At 34.9% G+C, this 21636-nt stretch overlaps 1 protein-coding gene across 3 annotated transcripts in view; it reads right to left on the bottom strand.

The window, feature by feature from the left end:
* Positions 1–46: 46 nt before the first annotated feature.
* LOC124368295 (titin) overlaps positions 47–21636 on the bottom strand; it is a 53942-nt gene continuing 32352 nt past the window's right edge. For all 3 annotated transcript variants that reach the window (XM_046825582.1, XM_046825571.1, XM_046825574.1), the window contains 2 exons: positions 6215–8141; positions 47–2486 (listed from right to left, as the gene is read on the bottom strand). In XM_046825582.1, the coding sequence (XP_046681538.1) occupies positions 186–2486; positions 6215–8141 (4228 nt within the window). In that variant the 3' untranslated portion in view covers positions 47–185. The remainder of the gene's footprint in view (positions 2487–6214; positions 8142–21636) is intronic.

Genomic DNA, 21636 nt, shown 5'->3' with positions numbered 1-21636 from the left:
TTTTATTTGTTTTAAAACAAGGACTTTCATGTAAATAAAATAAAGATTTATAAAAAAAACAATCACAACATACTATTTATTTACAAGCTTCTCTTACACTTTATATATAAACAGGTAAATTGTATTATAAATTAAAAACGTGTTGAAATGAATGAAATAAATAATGGAGAAGAAATAATATAAGATCAGGGGTTTGGGGGTAAGAAATCCCAGTGGTGATGGTGTACTGTCCTGTCTGTTCCCCAACCAAGCATTATCAGCCCAGCGAATAGGACAAGGATGATGCAAGCAGCTGTTTGTGCGTCCTTCCTCTTCTCACCCTCGGGGAATGCGGTGTTCAATCCCTCAACGACATGGTTGACTCCTCTCATAAATGAGGCCTGCCAGATGCTGACCAGTTGTCGGATCAACTCTGCAGAGTTCTGCTCACGCTGGTGTGTCCTGCGAGCGATTGGAAAACTTGGAAACTCTTCTTCGTCTTCCTCATCACTGGAATATTGCGTAGAATGCTTGTGTGAGTGGTGCCTTCTCCGACGAGGCAACATTCTGAGTTCCTCTTCGGAATCGTGTCCATGAGATCTTGTTCTCGGGGGTGATCTGGGGGGTGGGGATGAGGGGATCAACCCGGGAACATAAGCAGGAGATGATTGACCTTGTGGTGATTGGATAACAATTGAAGGAGGAGGAGATGGCCTCTTTTGTGGAGGAGATGGTGTTGGAAGAGGCGTTGGTTGAGAGTCAACCGGTTGCTGGGTTTGAATGTAAAGTCCTGGTTGAGTTAATTGTGACAGAAGTGGTTGTGATTGAATAAGCTGTGGTATTAAAATTGGTTGTTGAACCGGACTTGGTGATTGTAAAGGTTGTGGCTGAGCAGATGGATTTGGTGCAATCTCTACAGGTTGGACTATAAATCGAGGTGGCAACTCCTCTTGTGGTGTGGTGTTTGTTTGAGAATCTGTCATCTCTGGTGGTGTCTGTGTTGCTGACTGTATTTGGATGATTGGTGCTGGTGGTGGTGGAGGGATTAGTGCTTCCAAAAAAGAAGAAGGAAGATCAATCCCACTTACAACCAAGTGTCCGGATTTACTTGTCAATTCAGTGACTTGCATTGATACCCCATCAATATCAGAAACAGTGATTTTCTGAGCCTGGAGCTCTGTAACATTGAGTTTCTCAACATCTAATTCAGAAACATGAATCTTTCTAGCTTTCAGTATTTCAGTTTCTGGGGTGGGTATCACTACAACTTTGTGTTCAATAATTGTTTCAACTTTTTTTTCAACCTCAACCTCCTTCTGCACTTCAGGCTGTGGGGTTTTACTCTGAGTTTCTTCTGACTTGCTATATTCTGTCTGTTGCTCCTCTTCAACGTAAAAGCCATCTGGTAAAGTATCTGTTTGTGTTGACACTGTTGCTTCAACTGGATAAACAGGAGTTGGTGCCACTTGTGTTGTGCTTAACGATTTTTTTCTTCGTTCCACTTTAACTGGTGGTTCCTCTATAGGTTCTGGAGTAGCTACACTAGCATCAAGTTCTAAGAATTGTTCTGAATCCCTTTCACAAAACTCATCGATAGGTTCAAAATCATCAGGTGGTAGACTTAAGGATTTTTCTGTATCTCTTCGTACATGTTCTGGGTGCCCTACAAGAATGTCAATCCTCTCAACTACAACTTCCTCACTTGCTTCTCTGTCCAAATCTTCATCATCATCATAAGCTGCATCTGGGAAGTCTTCTTTATTTTTCCTTGGTGGCCGAGGTGGAGGAGGTAAAGGGCGACCTTTCATCTTTTCGATTACATCACCGGATTGTAAATCTCTTTCTTGCAATTCTTCTTGATCAGATTTTTTTTTTAAACTATCATCGGCTTCAGTTTCTAATAAAATGCTATCAATTTTTTCACTATCAAAGTATTCTTTCTTCAGTTCTTCTTGGTCTTGAACCGGATCATCTTCAGCCTTCAAAGGTATGAACTCCCCCTCGTATACAGGCTCCCTGAACACTCTGTTTCGCCGAGGGGGTCTAGAAGGCCCTATAGAACTGTAGTTTCTCACAGGTCTGATGGGTGCTGGGGACTGTTGTTTGAGAAGTGATTTCTTAATCGCCCTACGGGGGTATGTAAAGAAAAAATTTATGCTTTGGTTTTTCAAAGCTGTCAGCTGAGCTGCTGTCTTTTTCTTTCGACTAGGTGGAGGAGGACGGATTGGTTTTTCGACAACTGTCTTTGGTTTTGCCTCAATTACAGTTTTTTCAACCACTGCGTAATCTGGAGTAAATGCTTTAATTTCTGGCTTAATCTCTATATCTTCTGTCAGGTGGGTTCTGGTTTCTGAGATCAGTGAATCAGCTCCTCTTGATGTTCTATCTTCGTCTGCTAATGAAGTGCCTTGAGATCTAGATTTTCGCATTGGCAGAGGTGGCGGGGAATCGTAGTATCCATTCTGAAGAGGTCTGTCTTGGTCGGCTTCCCTCTGGAGTGCAATCATCTGAACATAAATATTGATTACTCTCTCTTCAAATTTTAGAATACTGTACAATGTATTCCATAAAGATGTTAAACGATTTTAACTGTTACAAAACTATCTGTAACTACACAAAACAAATATTGTTATCAGCATTTAAATTTGTTTTTAAAAATGTGAACTTGATATAGTTACAATTAATCCGAAATTATGTGTGTAGTCATATTCACATACCTATTGTAGTATACTGCACTTTAAAAACACTTGAATGGCCACTATCTTGTAATCAAAAGAGTTGTTGAGAAATGAGTTGGAAATTTCTTGACAATTTTATAAAAAGTTCCAACCTTGATTTATGTTGTGAAATCTTCAAAATAAAAATTTTGCACAATGTGAATATTCACCATCTTGAAACTGGACCTATTGACTATGTGAATATTCACCATCTTGGACCTATTGACTATTCTTAGTCTCCCAGTAACAACCCAGTTACTATAAATCAAAGATAATTATACTTCCTTCTAAGTTTATCATATATTAAATTAGAGATGTGGTAACATTGAGTTTTGATATTTAAAAGGTCCATGTTTTTCAGTTGTTTGTTCATATTAATGTTTAAACCAGCCAATGAAAGTTTAAAACTTCTGTGGTAATTCAAAAGGTTAGGCTACATTTTGTTGAGATTTTTATTATTTCTTCAGCTTATGGCTTTTGTTAAATATGCCATCACTGGACTGGTAATTTTAATTAAATTACTATTCAAGGCTTATTAATCTCTTTTGAGATAGATTACTAACATACAGAATGCTGAAACTAACTAGATCTACGCTTTCAGAGAAACAAGTAGGTCATAGTGTATTATAATGTACTGAGAAAAACACAACACAATTCATTGTTGATGGTGTGGTTCAATGAGAAAGTCATTACTGAACCATCATGCTTTGAACATTTTGCAAAGTAAAGTGAATGTAATATTTCTAAAATTACGAGTGAAATAATCTAAACACTATTTAACATTTCATCCAGATTGGTTGGATGTGGGACCTGATTGAGTTGTATTTAATTGATTGTATTGTATGGTGAAGGCCGGACTGAACTACTTCAAGTAGGTCAGATCTCTGGTTTGTCATCTTGGCTGTAAACCTATCCTGAAACCTTACAAAGGTTTACCTTGCCAATCTGGACTGTGTATCATCAATGACGCACCTAACCCTGCATGGACTACATTTGATGGATTTAAACTGCACACAAGTCACTAAACAATCAAGTCAATGACTTGATTCAAGCATACTATGAGAAAGATATGCTGAATCAGTTTGGATAGTGAGTAAGTTTCTTAAACAGAGTGAGTTATACAAGGGGACACCCCAAAGTTACTGGAATAGCTCTGCTAAATAATTTCAAAATGCCGTTGAAACTGTTTTGATGTTGAAAAAAGCCAGGATCGATTTCAACTCAACATTCTTTCCATTGTCAGTTGAAACGCAAGGTACAAACTTGGCAGAGATCCTTTTCTTTCCCAAATCTTTACATAAATTTGCTAAACCAAGCTCCAAGATAACCTACTAATCTCTGACATTACCTTAGGAGCGTTCACTTCTGCTGGTTTATACCTTCGAGTTGAACCTACACTGGGTACAGCAAAAAATGATGTGTTACTTAAATCTAGATAAACTTTATGGATGCCCAGGAGGATCACTAACTGCAAATGCCAAGATTCTGTAGTGCAAGGGTAGATCGATAGGTCTAGTCTACTCCGGGAGATGACTGTCGGAGTTGGTGGGGCTCCCTAACCACCAAGGGTGTCAAGGGTTCTTACTATTGTAGACATAAGGGTGTACCACCTCCTAGTCCTTCTTTGACTAGAGAGGCTGACTTCCCCTTCTTCCAAGTAGACATGACTGAGATTAATATCCCACATTCTTCCTCATGGATCTTGACAAGAGGCGGCCTCTAGCCCGAACCTTACCCACCCAGAATATCCTTTCACTCCGGAAGCAGCACAACGGTCCTTTTAGGACTATGTCAATTTCTAAGCTTCTTGTCCTAAGAGAACAAAATCTCTGACATTTGATCAATGGTCTGTTGGCGGTCTGAAAGCACAATTTCATCAATTTTCAAAACATTTTCATCTGCTTGGGCAGTTAATGCATGTCCGGAATGAAGCTTGTCATCAATGGACATGTTGCCATTTTTAGACCAAGAAAACCATTTGTACACTTGTGTTTTATCAATAGCGGCATCTTTGTAGGCTGTATTAAAGGCTAGTTTGCGTAAGCATCACAGGAGCAATGAGCTACTGTCCAACCCTGGCACTTGAAGCGGTCCTGGTATACAGCGGTCCTCTGGGTCAGGATGTGATAAGGACAGTCGCTCTAAGCGCAATGAAGCTTCTAGGTATACAGGTAATAAAGGAATTTCCTGAGGCTGAAATGATAACCAACGTGTCAGAAGCAATGGTTAAGATATACTCCTTTGAAAAACCATATATAGTCTATATTTAAGAAAGGTAGAAATGGATTAAAAAGGAGGTCTACCCTACAAAAGGAGTCCAGAAGTTTTACACAGATGGTTCACGCCTTGACTCTTGAGTGGGATTCGGAATATACCCGCCAGGAGTTTACCTAGCAGTGCCCCTGGGAAAACATGCCACGGTCTTCCAAGCGGAGGGCATGGCAATAGAATCATGTGCCAGAAGACTCATACAAATTAGGCACAAAAGGAGCAAAATATTTAATACTTTCTGACAGCCAGGTTGCACTGAAGGCACTTGATATCTGTTTGTTTGATTCAAAAGCAGACTGGGAATGCAAGAATGCTCTGGTAGAACTGCCTAATGAAAATAGAGTAACACTCTGTTGGATGGCGGGCCATGAGGTATACAGCGTTCATGGTAATCAAGAAGCAGATACCCTCGCCAAAAAGGGAGTGGAGTCCTTTATGGTGAGGCCAGAGCCAGGTTGCGGGATAGCTTTTTCCTACAGCAAAGCTCTTGTAAAAAATTGGGAAAAGAGGAGAAGAAACTTTATTTGGAGTAGGGCCTCAGGATTAAGACAATTAAAAATGTTTATCTTTTCTTATACTAAAGGGTGGGCATCTCTCCTAGATCAGAGTAAGGAGGATATAAGAATGATAATAGGGATGCTGACAGGACATGGCTCCCTTAGAAAAACACCTCATGAAGGTGGGCCTTAGTCAGACTGATGAATGGAGACTCTGTGGAGAAGAGGAGGAATCAGTGGAGCATATTTGACTAAACTGTCCTACCGTATCTAAAATTTGGAAAAGATTCCTAGGAGCATATCTCCTCAGCCCCAAGGACATCAGAGAACAGGAGCCCTCAAATCTGATCGGCTTCTGTAAAAGTCTCAGACTCTGAGGATACAAATATAAGTTAGGGAGGTGCAAAGGTCCTTTTAGGACTAAGTGTGGGGACAATTGTCTCTTTCCCTCACTAAAAAAGGCTGAATTAAATATTAAAACAGTTTCAACAGCATGTTTACTGAGCAGGAAACAAAATTTCACAGCTGCATGCTGTTCACTCAAACTTGCTATCTTAAAAAAGGAATAGCACAAAACAACAGCAAAAAACTGTTACTACAGAAGAACAGCCAAGTTGACGATCCAGATGGCACTGAAATGGTGAAGAGTTCCGCTACAGACACCTAGCGGCAGAAGTTTGTGTTCCACAAGCCCTGCCCACAGCAGGATTATTCCGGAAACTTTTGGGTACCCCATTGTACATTACTTACCTCATCGAGCACCATGTCTTCATTTTGCACATCCTCTAACCATTCTTCTTTGTTGTAATGTGCACTTAGTGACTCTTTATCCTGACTTGAGCCCCTTGTACTTTTTCTCCTCTTTGGTGGAAGAGGAGGTTGAGGCTCATCTATCCAAGGTTCATTTAGGGCTTCAGAAGACTCGTCAATGTACCTAGTGGGAGACATTTCTTTTGTTGTGTCTGTAATTGCCAAGCTTGGTATGGATGGTTGTCTCTTGTCGATATCCACTTGTATATTTTCTTTCTCGGGTTCATTGTAATCCTCAAAAGGAACTGAATGCTTGCTCTGTGAACTCTGTTTACGAACTCTATTTGGTCTATTTGGTGGAAAAGTATTAAATTGGTTATCTGTTTCTGATCTTGACTCTTCTGATACACTTCTTGTTGCACGTTTCTTGAGTGATCGTGTTCGCTCTGGTCTGACAGGCTCTACTTCTATTTCTCCCTCGTCTTGGTCTGGTTCACTTCTGTACTCCTCGTCTCGTTCAGGAGTCATTCGTATTTGTTCCAATGACTGTTTTCTTATTGCCTCCATAGACAGCCTGATTGGCTCACCCAAAGGTTTCTGTGGTGTTTCTAATTCATAACCTTCATTGTCTTCATCATATAGGTCTCCATCTAATCTTGCAAGAGCATTTTTAGGTGAACGAAACGCATCACGAATTTCAAGAGAGAGATAACGACTGACATCAACATCTTCCCTGCTTAAACCTTTTTCACGTAGGAAGAATTCATCAGAATCAATCTCTTCTATAACTCCTGCTCTGTGCCTTTCAGAAGAAGTGCCTGATGATTGCTGCTCTTTGTCAGAACCAGGAATGCTATTTGAACTCTCTGTCTTCATTTGTTTCTTGTCACTGAGTACAATGGCAGTTTTGAAATCAGTGTCTCTAAAAGCAGCGCTGTCGTCTTCAACTTCATCATCGAATGAAGGTTTCTTTAAATCAGACTGATTGTCACTATCAACAAATTTGATGTCCTTAAAGCGTTGAGACCACCTTTGGTTTATTGGACCTGTTCTACTGGCAGGTGAAGATGGAGGGGTACTTTCTGTTTCCATTCTGGGAGGAGGGGTTAAAGCACGTCTTCCTTGTTGAGTTTTCTTTTTCTTGCTAAATATTCTAGGATAGGTTCTAAAGTTAATGGAATCAAATATGTTTTTCTTGGATCCTACAGTAGATTGGTTGGATGGTACTTGTGACCTATCCCTTAAAGGACGTCTTATGCTACTGGTTTTAGTCTTCCCAAAATTGAAGTTTGGTAATTTTATGTCAGGTCGTTTGATATTAAATTTAGGTCGCTCTGGGAAGTTGAATTTAGGTCTTTCTGGGAAATTGAATTTTGGCCTCTCTGGTAAGTGTATTTTTGGTCTTTCTGGAAAATTTATTTTTGGTCTGGGTATACTACGAATTCTTGATCTGAGTCGTCCAGCTTGTGTTTGGAGTCTTTGTTGGAGCCCTTTTGGATTGAATCCTCTTCGGGCGTCCTTCTTCAATGGTAGTTCATCTAAACCAGAAGAGTCCATCTGACTTGTGTTGAACTCACCATCTGTCCGTGATATCGTTGTTGTTGGAGTTCCTGAAAAATACCGTTCTTCCATTTGGTCTTGTATATCTTGAGCTGTCATAGCATGTTCTGTTTGTTCCTTGTCTTCTTCATCTTCATATTTAAGACTTTCAATTTCTTCCTTACCGATAGGAATAACAAGGTCGCTATTTAAGGGTATTCGTAGAAATTGGTGTTCGCTTCTGTCGATTATTGGTGTGAAGTCAATCTTTTCAGTGGTCTTCTCCACTTCTGTAACCTTATCCTGACCCTCCTGATCTGTGACCCTAAGGAGGGGTGGGGAAACTGGCTGGCTGGATGGTGGGTTGATTGGTTCATACTCGTGATCCCTGTAACAGAAAAAGAACAAATGATTAGACTGAACAATCTTATAAATGCTAATAATACTTTTAATAGTTTATTTAAAATTACTTATTAATGTTTAAGGACAAGCAACACCAAGGAGGATAACTAAACATTGACTGCTTTGGGTTCTGTAAAGTTACCTATGTGAAGACAAAAATGTGTCTTGTTATGCTGTACCTCATAAAAGAGAGAAATATGTTAAAGGAAATCCCTTATACACAACAAAATAATTTTTCTCTCCCTAAGCATCTAACAGTTAGTTTGATAAAAAGTTAAGTAATATGAACAAATAAAATTATTCTGGTATATTAATCAATGTCCTTTATTGGTAAATGGGGGGTTGTACAAAGTAAGAATCCAAGAGAATTCAAGTAAACGTGCAACTTGTTAATAAATTTACATATTTGAATAGTTTGGTAGTAATTTTATAGAGTAATTAGGTATATATTTTACGTTTTAAATTTGATTTTGGATCATACCAAAGACGTATATTATTATGATCATGATAGTGTTACTAAACAGCTTTTTATATCTTGTATTTATATTTTCAATTGCTAATTTTAAAAATAATGGGCTCAAACTATCATTAAAGCCTATAATGGCCAAGAGACTTCTTTAGTCAAAATAGGTAGAAAATTCTTTAGGGGGCATTAGCAACAGTCCCTCGCCAAATCAAGCAGATGACTTAAATTGTGCATTTCCTTGTTAGTTAGGTCATGGTCAATGGGGTGATTCCCTGAAATAAATATATTTTTGAGCCTGAGGTTATTTACTTTTTCCCGAGCTTCTGATTCCATTTGACAAGTGATTCTCAACCTTAGGCCAATTTTATTTCTCTATATTTGAAAACGGTGCATCCTCTGCAACCTGTCTGATATAGTAGGCTATACTGAGAGTTGTAACAATTTTTGGTTTTGTACCTGAAAGCAGATGTACAGATGATAAAAGTAAAGTACAAATTTTGTAATTTGACCAACAATAATGGAGAAGAATATCAAGTATCATAAATTTAGCTGCAATACTGAAGAATTCTAAATAACAACATATTGGAGACTGTAATTTTTTTAGTACTAAAACATGAGTTTAGGAGCAGGTGAGGATTGATTTCTCACTGTAAATGACCCCTCTTATCAATATTACTTTTTATCTTGTTCTTGTGGCCTACAAAAGAGTCAGGTTGATATACTGAAGCATGCACTAAAATATGGTGTAATTTAATTTGGAAGGTTATTGTCCACCTCCTCTACCATCTCCTTCAGTCTGTGTGATGAAAACTCCTTATAATTCATTGAGATTGTAAAAATATCATTCTCTATTTGTTTGTCTGCCAAAAGCAGATTTCACAGCATGCTTTCATTATACTTCTATATATATAAAAATGAATGTTTGTATGTTTGTCCTTTATGGAATCGTGAACTATTGGACCGATCATGATGAAAATGTGTACGTATATGTATTTTTCCACGGAGAAGGTTTATAAGCTATGCCCATCCCTTTCCCGATTCAGGATTCCGCCCCACTGGTTACAGAAATACCCATAAGAAATGCATTGCAGCAAACATATGTTAACGTCTTTTCAAATTTTTTAATCAGCTGTTCTTTGTAAACATATATTACACTTATAGTTTTAAAGCATAGAGTAAGCTTAAGAGAAACGACAAATTTTGTTTAAACTGTTTTTGCAATCACTGTTAAACATAGACTTTACTATCCAGATAATACAATTCAAATTTGACGTAAAAATTCACCTTTAACTGCAATATTTATTTAATATAAACCATGCTCATGCTTGATCAGAAGAGTAATGCAGATATCATAATTACTATCTTACGTTGGCTACAAATATAAAGAATGTTATAAAATCAACCTTAGTTGTTTTTTTTGACAGAAGTATGGTTCTCAAAACTCCGTGTGTACATATTCTCTCGATCGAGACAACAAAGCAAGCTCAATCGTGGCATCGGAGATATAACTAATTTAATCTAAAATTTATTATAGTAAAAAAAAAAATTTACTAAGTAATATAAGGACTTCGGTTCTTAAGATTTGCGTGCGAAGCCGTGGGTAACAGCTAGATAGAGGCAGGAATATGGTACATACCTTCATAATACGCCCAAGAGGCTCACGATGGAACGACTATCAATTATCTCAGCAATGTTTAGAATGTGATAGGAAAAGAATAAGTGAATATAGTGTACTGTTTTCAACGGGAAATTGCGTGCGAAGCCGCGGGCAACTTTTGCAAAAAATTATTGAAATGCGCAGCAAAGCGCGCCGGGCCCGCTAGTCTTTTATAAAAAACTGTTTGTGTGCATTGTTTTGAAAGAATTTAATATAAACTCACTTTTAGCCTAAATAAACTTTTAGAATGAAGTTCAACATGTATTTTGGTTAAAAATCCATGTGAAACTTAATATTCCAAATTTTTAATTTAAAAAAAATGGTCCTTTCCGCTCAGTACGTAGATTTAGTGAAACTGAAATTTAGTTCTTATGGAATTAAAATGTAATCAATATGTCTAAAACCGTTTAAGATACAAAAAGTTGATTGCAAAAATTTTAGGAAATATTACAAGCATATTGTAATAATTTGTTTAATATTTCTTTAGGTCCATGAATAATGAAACTGTGCATTTTTTAAAGTTTAAATGGCCAGCATAATGGAACAAAATGTTATACCAAGCTGGCCTATGAACTTAGCCAAGATATTTATAAGATAAATTTATGTACCTAGTTCCAAATTTTTTGGGATATAAGCCGCAATATGTAGCACATATATATATATATATATATATATATATATATATATATACAGTATATATATAAACAAATATATATATATATATATTAGTATATATATATATATATAATATATATATATATATATATATATATATATATATATATATATATATATATATATATATATATACAGTATATATATATATATTGGGGGTGTTTTTGGACTCTATGGGGTAGTGTTCAGTGAAGTTATGTAGAGATGTTTGGTAAGTTTGTAAAGATGAGACCACTAGCAATAGGCTGACTTTGTATATAGCATCTACCTAATACAGTATTATAAGGTCTTCATAGTCTTTCTTTAAAAATATCCATATTTGAAATTTTTCTAGTTATAAAAGTGCAAATTCTTTGTTATTTCAATGAGTTTTTTTGGCTTAATGATTGCACAAGAATATAAAGTTTTATAGGAAAACTAATAAAATAAATGTGTTTCTGAACACGTTTGTAACGTGCAGACCGACAGTCACGCGTTGAAGTGAACACTAGACTACATATTTTTAGCTGCCCTGGCATGTAAGTTGGCACTTACTGCAGTGGCCCAGCCAACCTGCTCTATTCTCAGATTTCATTTTGTTGACATTTCGTCGGAGCAAGAAACCAAATTCAGCCTCCAAACACAAATAATACAAAGTGTTTTCTATTATAATTGTATTTTCATCAAAGCTAATGATATTAAAAATATTATTTGAAGAAAGTGTTCCAGAATAATTAAATAAATAATGAATGTATTGCCTTGTTCATTTGAAAGTATCACATCACATAAATATTTGTAATCTTTATTATTATGGTCTAAAGACAAATAAAAATATGAAAGGTTGTGATTAACTTTATTTTGAAATGACATGTTGGTGTGGCTCAGTATTATGAATAATTGATCACTAACCAAGTTTATAACAAGATGGGTTACATTATACATTGACTGTGGTGGAGGCACTAGTGCGAAGTAGCCTCCAGACAGAAGACAAGAACTCTCAGTATGTACACTGAGTATAATCACTAGCAGTTGCCCGCGGCTTCACACGCAATTTCCTGTTGAAAACCAGTACGCTATATTCACGTCATAGTTTTCTATCATATTCTAAACATTCCTCAGATAATTGATAGTCGTGAGCCTCTTGGGCACATTATGAAGGTATGTACCATATTTCCTGCCTCTATCTTTCTTGGTTTATGCTTTGATAAGTTATTCAGTACAATTAATGTATAGAGATGAACCTCTATAAACTAATCATAGTTTTAAAACTCACTTTTAGCCTAAATTATAGCTAAATTATATGAACTATTTATTATAATTTATTATATAATTATAATATAGAATCAAATTCGGTATGTTAAAATTAGTTTTTTGTCTAAGACATTTCTAGTATTATTGTGGTCCGATCAAGAAAATGTATCAAAGAAAACCAATTTTGATCATAAAGCGTCTTCTCTCGGCTCTTTTCATTTACCTTCGATCTAACCAAATTCGATTACCTTATGTGCAAACACTCACGGCTTTGTGCAATGAGGTGTTTTATAACAGCGTTTAATAGTATTTTCATTGCATTATATAGTTTATTGACCATTGGTGCAATCTAAACTGAAAATTAGGCAACTTCTTCTATGCAATCTGCATTACAATATTAGCACTTTACAATAATAATTTTCTAAATATTAAATGTTTCTGCCTCTTTGACGAACTTCTGCTGACAGTATTAATAGCTGTTAAGTATCAGTTCACTTTGTATTATGTGCTGTAGCGCAGTCTGTCGGATCCAATGTAAAACACTCCAAAATCAACAACTACTTACAAGTGAAAAATTAATTAAAAAACATTTTCCAGTGGACCAAATTGTGAATCTAAACCATTCTCGAATTCCATTGAAAACACACAAAAATTTCATCAAAATCGGTCCAGTCGTTTAGGAGTTCAGTAACATACACACAAACACAAGAAATATATATATATATATATATATATATATATATATATATATATATATATATATATATAAATTGAAGGTGTTAAATATATGTATTGTAGCTGGACAGTTATTGTACAGTTTAACACGTTTACTGTGGTAGACGCACTAGTGTGAAGTAACCTTCAGACAGAAGACAAGAACTCTCAGTATATATAATCATTGAAGGTGTTAACTACATGTATTAAAGTGGACAGTTATTGTACAGTAGTTTAACACATTGACTGTGGTAGAGGCACTAGTGCGAAGTAGCCTCTTGACACAAGACAAGAACACTCAGTATAGAACAGCAGTAAAGGTGTTAATAAATGAGTATCAATAAAGGATGACTGAGATGTAGTTCTGTTACCAGCACAGTTTTGTAACTAGTGTAATTGTTCAACAGCACCATGTCTGAATAAAGAAAGAGTTTACATTTTCACATAAACGGATTCTACGGTTGAAGTATCAAGGTTCTGTTGTCTCTCTCTCTCTCTGTGTATATATATATATATATATATATATATATATATATATATATATATATAGTTTTTTCATATTTTTTATCACACAATATATCTATATATTTCACTCTTGTGTGTGTATATATTGGGTGTCCCGCAAAGAGGTTTAAACGTTTTATTATATTACTTTCCCATTTATACACTGAACATTTTCAAACTCTAAATAATTCATTAAATAGGTGTTAAAAATATTCTGTGAAAATTTTATCTCTCTAGCAATTGTTGAAACAAAATGGTGGTGTTTTGAAAAACTGTACTTTAAAAACAGTAAAAAAACAGGATTTTTGGTTTTGTAAAATTATTTATTGCCATATTCTAGAGAAATAAAGCATTTCAATCAGAAAATTAGAACATAGCCTATTAAAAAACTTACAAATACCGTCCACAGCGACACACTGATAACAGTGCTTAACAAATGAATCATAAGCTCTTACAAAGAAATTCTGCGGTATCCAGAGAAGTTCCTCTTTAATTGATTGTTTTAATTCCTCATCATTATTGAAGCTAGGAGAATAAACTTGTTCCTTTAAGTAACCCCATAGACAGAAATCACATACAGTTAAAACTGGGGATCGGGGTGTCCGATCTAAAACATCACTTCCACAACCAATCCAACGGCCATGAAGTAATCATTTAGTAATCGCTTAACAGGATTTGTGAAATAAGGAGGAGCAAATCTTGTTGGAAGATTGCTTGATATGGATCAAGCAATCTGAACCATTTCCAGAAATGGTTCTGGAACCGTAAAATGAGGTAAGACTTGGTCATTTAAAACCTGTTCATACCTATTACCAGTCATTGTACTGTCTAAAATGTCGCAACCCATTACAGCTGACAGCTATTCCCCAACAGTCCAAACAGTAATTCCTTTTGATTTGAGTAGAGTCTGTTCAAGAATGTGTGGACTCGTCTGAAAAAATTATTTGAGTATGCCAGTTAGGATATAGCTCATGAAACTCAATGATATGAGAACAAAGTTCCACTCTCCAATAAATTGTACAATTAAATTTTCTTTTTCTTAGTTATTCTCTGTACTGAAGACTTTGGAACACCAGTTTCAAGTTCAACCTTCCTTAGTGATTTCGGTTTACCCGGAGAGTGGAGCATTGATGCGCATACTGTACTTCTCTTTCCTCATTTGATACTCTAGAGTACTTCTTTACGACACTTCCAGTTTCTAACAAAAGATTTTTCCACTTAGTTATTGTTGGATTGCTAGGTGGTTCAACTCCTGGGTAGGCAACCTGAAATTGTCTAATTGCTTCTGTAATGTTGCCAAAAGCAATAGCCCACGCAAAACACTTCACTTTTTGTTCAACATTAAAAGCGATATTTTTGTAGCACAAGCAATATTCTTCAATCAAACAGCTATTTTCAACAATGAGCGTTATTAAACAGCTGTTCTTTAAAACTGCAACGCAGTAATCAAATCAGGTAATTCAAGAAATGAATTTTTATAGGAAGGAAAATGGTAAAATTTTCAATATGTTACCATTTTGTTTCTACAATTGTTAGGGAGCTTTAATTTTCTTAGAATATTTTTCAAACCTACTTTATTAATTAGAGTTTAGAAGTAGAGTGTAGAGTTTGAAAATATTCAGTGCATAAATGGGCAAGTAATATAAAATCAGACATTTAAACCTCTTCATGGGACACTGTATATACAACGATAATATTAACCAAACATGTTCCAGTTGAGAAGTATCAGTTGTTTTTTGCTCCTGGCTTGTGCAAGCGTATCTTTAAAGTGGCTGTGCTCGCATATGTTTTGACGGATTTCGTTGGATAAAGTACCGTTGGAATTATTGTAAAAATTTCAAAATAGTTCTTGTAACATTTGTATAATCTATTCAAAACAGCTAATGCCTATCAAAAGACAAAATTTAGTTGCTACCGACTTGTGCAAGCATACCTATAAAGTGATCGTGTTCGCTTATGCGGATTTCTTTGAAAAAGATTTTTTTAACTATACTGTTTTCTTTGTTATTTGACTTTAAACATTTTAAACAGATGCCATTTTGAAACAGATAAAAGTATTTTGTTAATATTTTATTTATAAAAGGTTTGCCAAAGGTTAAAACAATTCTCAAATTTCATAACTTTACATTAACTGGTTCAAAAGATATAATTTTTTAAATAAAAATACATATACAGACAGATAGGTCATAAAAAATAAACTAAAGGTTTTAGAACATGCCTTCATATGAACTTTTTTGCTCATTTTTATGTGTAGAACAAAATTCCAAAGTATTGGAACACTTTTACTAAACAACCTGTATCCGGATGTCTTAAAAGTCCCCCCCCCCCCCATTAACTTTCTTTTGAAGAGAGATGAAGTGATTTATTTTAGGGGATGTTTATATGACCAACTGAGGAGGTTTTCGATGTAAGAAAAGTTTTGGCCCCCCCCCTCCAAAATGGGCGAAATGGGATATTTTGGGGGTAAATCAAAATCTTTAAATAGGAACCCCTAGCAAGTGACACCTCATTTTAAAGATATTATAAAAAGAAGAAGATGGTGCAAACTAGAGGTCTCTAATGTTTCTAATTAAAGTTTTATTTTTTATAAAACCCCAGCAGTTTAAATTACGAGGGCTGTTCAGAAAGTAACCTCCGGTTGGTCACAGTGCGGGTAGTGGAGGGGAGTAGCGCGCCATCTGTGCATTCACGCACTAAGCAGGTCAGTCGGCATCAAGCTGTAGTCGAGTGAACATCGTACCTGCGCTAGTTTAGTTTTTGTGGCAGTTTGAAATGTGTGCTGCAATAGAAAATACCGCCAAATGTGAAGTGCGTGCTGTTATACGGTTTTTTTACAGCCAAAGGATACTCTGCAGCAGCTATTCATCGTGAGCTTTGTGCCGTGTACGGACCACAAGTTATGAGTGAAGGAGTTGTCCGTGAATGGGTACGTTTATTTAAAAGTGGACGAGAAAACGTTCATGATGAAGAGAGGAGTGGTAGACCATCCTTGGTGACTGACGAACTCGTTCAGACAGTTGATGCAAAAGTTCGTGAAAATCGACGTTTCACAATGGCGGAGTTGTCTACTGATTTTCCACAGATTTCTAAGACTCTTTTGTACGAGATAGTGACAGCAAGATTGGGTTACCGTAAGTTATGTGCACGATGGGTGCCCAAAATTCTTACCGACCACCACAAAACTCAAAGAATGGCCTTTGCATTAGACTTTCTGTCACGTTATGCGGACGAAGGAGAACCATTGTTAAACAGAATCGTGACCGGTGACGAAACCTGGATTAAGTACGTAAACCCTGAGACAAAAGAACAATCAAAGATGTGGGCACATTCAGATTCGCCTACCAAACCAAAAAAAGCCCGGCAAGATTTTTCTGCCAGAAAACTGATGGCAACGGTGTTTTGGGATGCCAAAGGGGTGTTGTTGGTTGAATTCATGGAACGTGGGACGACCATTAATCAAGACGTGTACTGTGAAACACTAAAAACATTACGACGGGCTATACAGAACAAACGCCGTGGTATGCTGACTTCCGGTATCGTTTTTTTGCACGATAACGCCCGTCCTCACTCTGCTTGCAGAACAACAGCCCTTCTTAAGTCCTTCAAGTGGGACGTTTTCAACCATCGACCTTACAGCCCAGATCTGGCGCCAAGCGACTATCACCTCTTCATGCATATGAAGAAATGGCTCGGGTCCCAGCGGTTTGATGACGACGAAGAGCTCAAAGATGCGGTCACAGGCTGGCTCAAGGCACAGGCGGGTGATTTTTATGCAGAAGGAATTTCAAAGCTTGTGAAGAGATACGATAAGTGCCTCAATCGTGATGGAGACTATGTCGAAAAATAGTGCAAAGATGTAGTTGTAAGATGTATATATTAAAATATTTTTACTTAACTTGGTGTATTTTTTTCAATCGACCGGAGGTTACTTTCTGAACAGCCCTCGTACATTTAAAGTTGATGTGGGGCAGATAAATCATTCACTCAGTAAATTATTTTGAGAACTTAGGACACAAAATCATAAATAAGTCATTTCAAGGATCAAAAAGCATCAACAACCATGGTTAACATAGCAGTCCAGTTATTGTGTCAAAGTGGTCTGAATATGTCTTACATACTAACTGGTAAACAATAAGAGATTATATTGCAAAATCAGCCATTTGCCCATTAGGACTTCCTAATGGGCTTCGGTCAGACAAAACAAAACTTAATAAATGCTATGTTAATCATGGTTGATGATGTTTTTTGGCCCTTATAAGCCATCAGTATGTCTTCAATTGAGACACTAGTTGGAATAAGGTCCATATCTAAGGATTCTTCTTTCAAAGAATACATAAATGAATTCTCCATGTTTCATTTTGTAATCATGCCAAATTTTACTGTGATACTTGGTTTTCAGTTTGGTTGAGCTGCTTTTCTAAAGCAGTCCAAGCTAGCTGATTCATTGTTTTGGCTCATCTAAACGAGTTAGACAAGAACAGACTTCCAATAGCAAGGCCTCCAAAACATGAACAATGCATTTTAAATTTAAAAAATAGCATTTTGAAATACAAACTATACCATATGGTGTTGCTGTTGGTGTGAACTTCTTATGTGATGGTGTTGCAATATGCTAAGTGTACTCCACAAGAAGTAACATTTTAACCAGCACCTAAGGTTCTTTTACAGTAAAGTAAATTACATTAAGAATCTGTATATGTATTTAAAATAAGAAAGTAAGCAATTTTATGAATTTTTTAAGCGAGCAGTATAATGAGAAAATAGCTATGACGATGATGAAAATTAGCTTTAAAGTAAAAACGTTTAAAACTAAAAAATGTGTTTTGTTCCCTTTTGTTGTAATTTTGAAAGATAAGCCATTATATCCAACATATTGTATCTACATACGTAGCTTTTGCAGATAAGACGTACAAAAATATTACTTACATAAACAGTGTGAACTAGGGAATCCATAAGTTAATTTCAAACCATGAATAATAATATTAAGGTCTTTTGAAATACATGATATGAAATATGTTTAATAGTATGCATAATCATATACAGTTAGTTTTATTCTTATCTTGAAAATACATGAAGAATGGTATAGGTCCTTCTAGTGATGGGAGAATCGAATACTTTAAAGAATCGAATACAGTGATTTCGAATTCACCCCTGTATTCGAATATGTATTCGAATACTTGTATTCAAATACAAGTTCAGCTGAACGTTTCTAACAGACCGGTCTAGACCTGTCTTACTTCTTTCCCGCAATCTATTGTTCCTGGGTTATTTCACTTGTTTGTCACGAATTCACCACTGTATTCGAATATGTATTCGAATACTTTGGCTTTTGGTGCTTCGTATAAACAAGTCATACCCATGATATACGAACTTCAAAAGAAATATCTTTGTTACCTGCTACTTCAGTTCCGTCTGAAAGACTATTTTCCACAGCAGGTCTTGTCACTAATTACCGTAGAAATAGACTGAAGGTAGAAAACCTCAATAATATTTTGTTTTTACACAACAATATAAAATAAATATTCATATTTGTCTTTATTGCTTAGAACTGTAACTCTTAAATAATATGTATTTTTAAATTTAATAATTATACAATTAATTATACATTTTTTCAAGTATTAAAATTTGTAATTATATTTTCAAATTATGAATCTCCCCTAAATTATTCTTTTCAAAGTCTCTTTGAATAGAATACATATTCTCTTCAAATGAATATGTATTCATTTTAAACCTCATATGAATACGAATACAGCTCTTGGATATTTTATTTGAATACTATCTGTCAGAATAAACGAATACTCCAGGTTTGAATTCAATTCTTCCAGAGAAATTGTATTCATTTCAAAAGTATTCGAATTCATTTTGATACTCTGGCTGTATTCGAATACTATTCGATTCTCCCATCACTAGGTCCTTCTTCTATAGAACTGGAAACAAACAAGAAAGTTTTTGTTCTACAGATGGGCCCATAACCCAAATATTTTTAACACTGCTTTCAAGCAATAAAACAGGTTCATTTAATATTTAATTTCTTACTTTAACAATAATATAAGTTACTTTTTAAATACAACATCTTAAACTTAAAAGTAATGCATATTAATGTCACAAAACTGAAAATTTTTAGCTTTCTCAAAACACAGTTTTCTCCTAAGGCCCTTATTACAGCTACCACCTCAATTGAAATTAAATGAAAAAGCCTTTATTAAAGAGGCAGAGTTAGGGCTGTAAAGCCCTCTCTACCACTCAACCTCATATCATTTACAGCAAATATACAATAGTTGAATACAAAAACATGTAAATTGTTAACATACTTATACTCTATTATAAAATATAAACAAAATTTTTTAATTCACTTACAATAACTTATGAGCTTAAACATATAATTTTTAATGAAAGATAAAGAAAAGAAGCTACAATGTAAAAGAGAAAATAAAAAGAACAATTTCACATTCAACCAGTTCAAACAAACTGAATTGAAAGCATGTAACTAAGATATATGGTATAAGATTTTAAGTTATAGTAAAAAATTGTATCCTCAATCAAAAGAAGAAAAATAAATTTTATATAATAATACTATTAATGTAGTGTGCTCTGTGGAAGAACTACAAGTTAGTTTAATAACTAGAAGAGCAATACAAAAATATGTAAGAATTATTGAATTAGTTATATAGGAAAACATGAGTGGAAACAGAATAGTCAGCCTTGTGTATGATTTAGTAGATACAATTAACTTCCCAATGAGTGTGTTTGATGATTTTTATGTTGTGAAGGATTAAAGTATCAAAACCTCAAAGTGACTCATTCAGTCTTAACAGTGATGGTACAATCATTGTTTAGGGAAACATAAGATGAAATAAAACTTACATACATCTTTCTTCTTGAAGCAAATGTGAAGGGCTTTGTATTGGGGACATAACTGCATCTTCTCTTACTCTCTTCTCAAAATACATATCTATATGTATATTCTTTAGTTTTTCCTATAAGTTAAATGGTGTATCCCTGCCTAGCTATATCCTTCTTAATAAATTTGGTTTATGTTACTTACAGTAATAATAAAGAGTCAGGATAGTCAAACACTTGAGTTATTTTGTTGATACACATTGCATAGTTGTAGCATCTTGTAAAATGTAAAAATAAGTTAGCCAAGATGAGGTCACAACAATGAAACACTTGCCAACAACCTAACCACCATACTACTTGTAGTCGATTGCATGTTTCGTGCCAAGCAGTATCGTTTTATTATGATCTATTGTTTGTCTTTTAACTATTGCAATACTAAGACCAATATAAACTAAATATCTTATATTCCCAGGGATACAAGGAAGATTCTAAAAGTGTGAAAAAATCCATATTGGAAAAAAGGTGCCAGATTATGCTGTGATATCTAATGTATTTCAAATAACAATGTTGTGAATGTTTGACAATAACTCTATTGTAATAAGTTTGCTTTTGTTTGACTGGACCACTTATTTAATTGGTTTAACTCAAATTATGTTTAAATTATAAAAGACATGTTATTTAATTTTATATTTTGGTTCAATTTTTGCAATTTTTTTGATCTTGCAATAAAAGCTACACATTTTTACGTTCTCAGCAGCCAATAATGTATTCAGAATCAGGAAGAGAATCTTTTGCTTTGATACTTCTAATATTCAAATTGCAAACTTCCTTATTTATTAAATATAATATTGTACATTAAATTTTATTGCAATAATGTTTATCTTTAAAATCTGATTAATGTGGAACTTTTTCAAATTTTGTTGTATTGGTGGTGAACCTTACAAAGCTTTTTATTTGAATTGAAATGTGCAATATAAATCCAGAAACATCATCTGACTGATTGGTACTGTAGTCCACTCGAATGTATCCAACCAAATGTTTTAAAAGTGTTGGTAGTATATTATGCTTACCTTTCATTTCTAATTTATACCAAAATTAAGAATATTTAACTTTGCCTGTTTAGGGGATTGATATATGAATGTAGCTAAAGTTAATAAGCACTTCTAAGAGTTATTGATACAAAATTAAAGTAAAGAGATCACCACTTCAGAAATATTGTTTGTAAAACATTTATTAACATAAATACTTAATCTTTATCAAGAGAATTAAAACACATAAAGAAATCTAGAAGCTATACTTTGGAACCAAAAAGATAAAGAAACAAAAAGGTTGATATTTAAAAACTGGTATAAAAAAGAAACTGAAGAAAAATAATTGGACGATTCATAAATGTAA

The sequence above is a fragment of the Homalodisca vitripennis genome, chromosome 1 (assembly GCF_021130785.1).
Source record: "Homalodisca vitripennis isolate AUS2020 chromosome 1, UT_GWSS_2.1, whole genome shotgun sequence".
NCBI classification, from domain to species: Eukaryota; Metazoa; Arthropoda; class Insecta; order Hemiptera; family Cicadellidae; genus Homalodisca; species Homalodisca vitripennis.
This window is presented reverse-complemented; position numbering and strand designations above follow the sequence as displayed.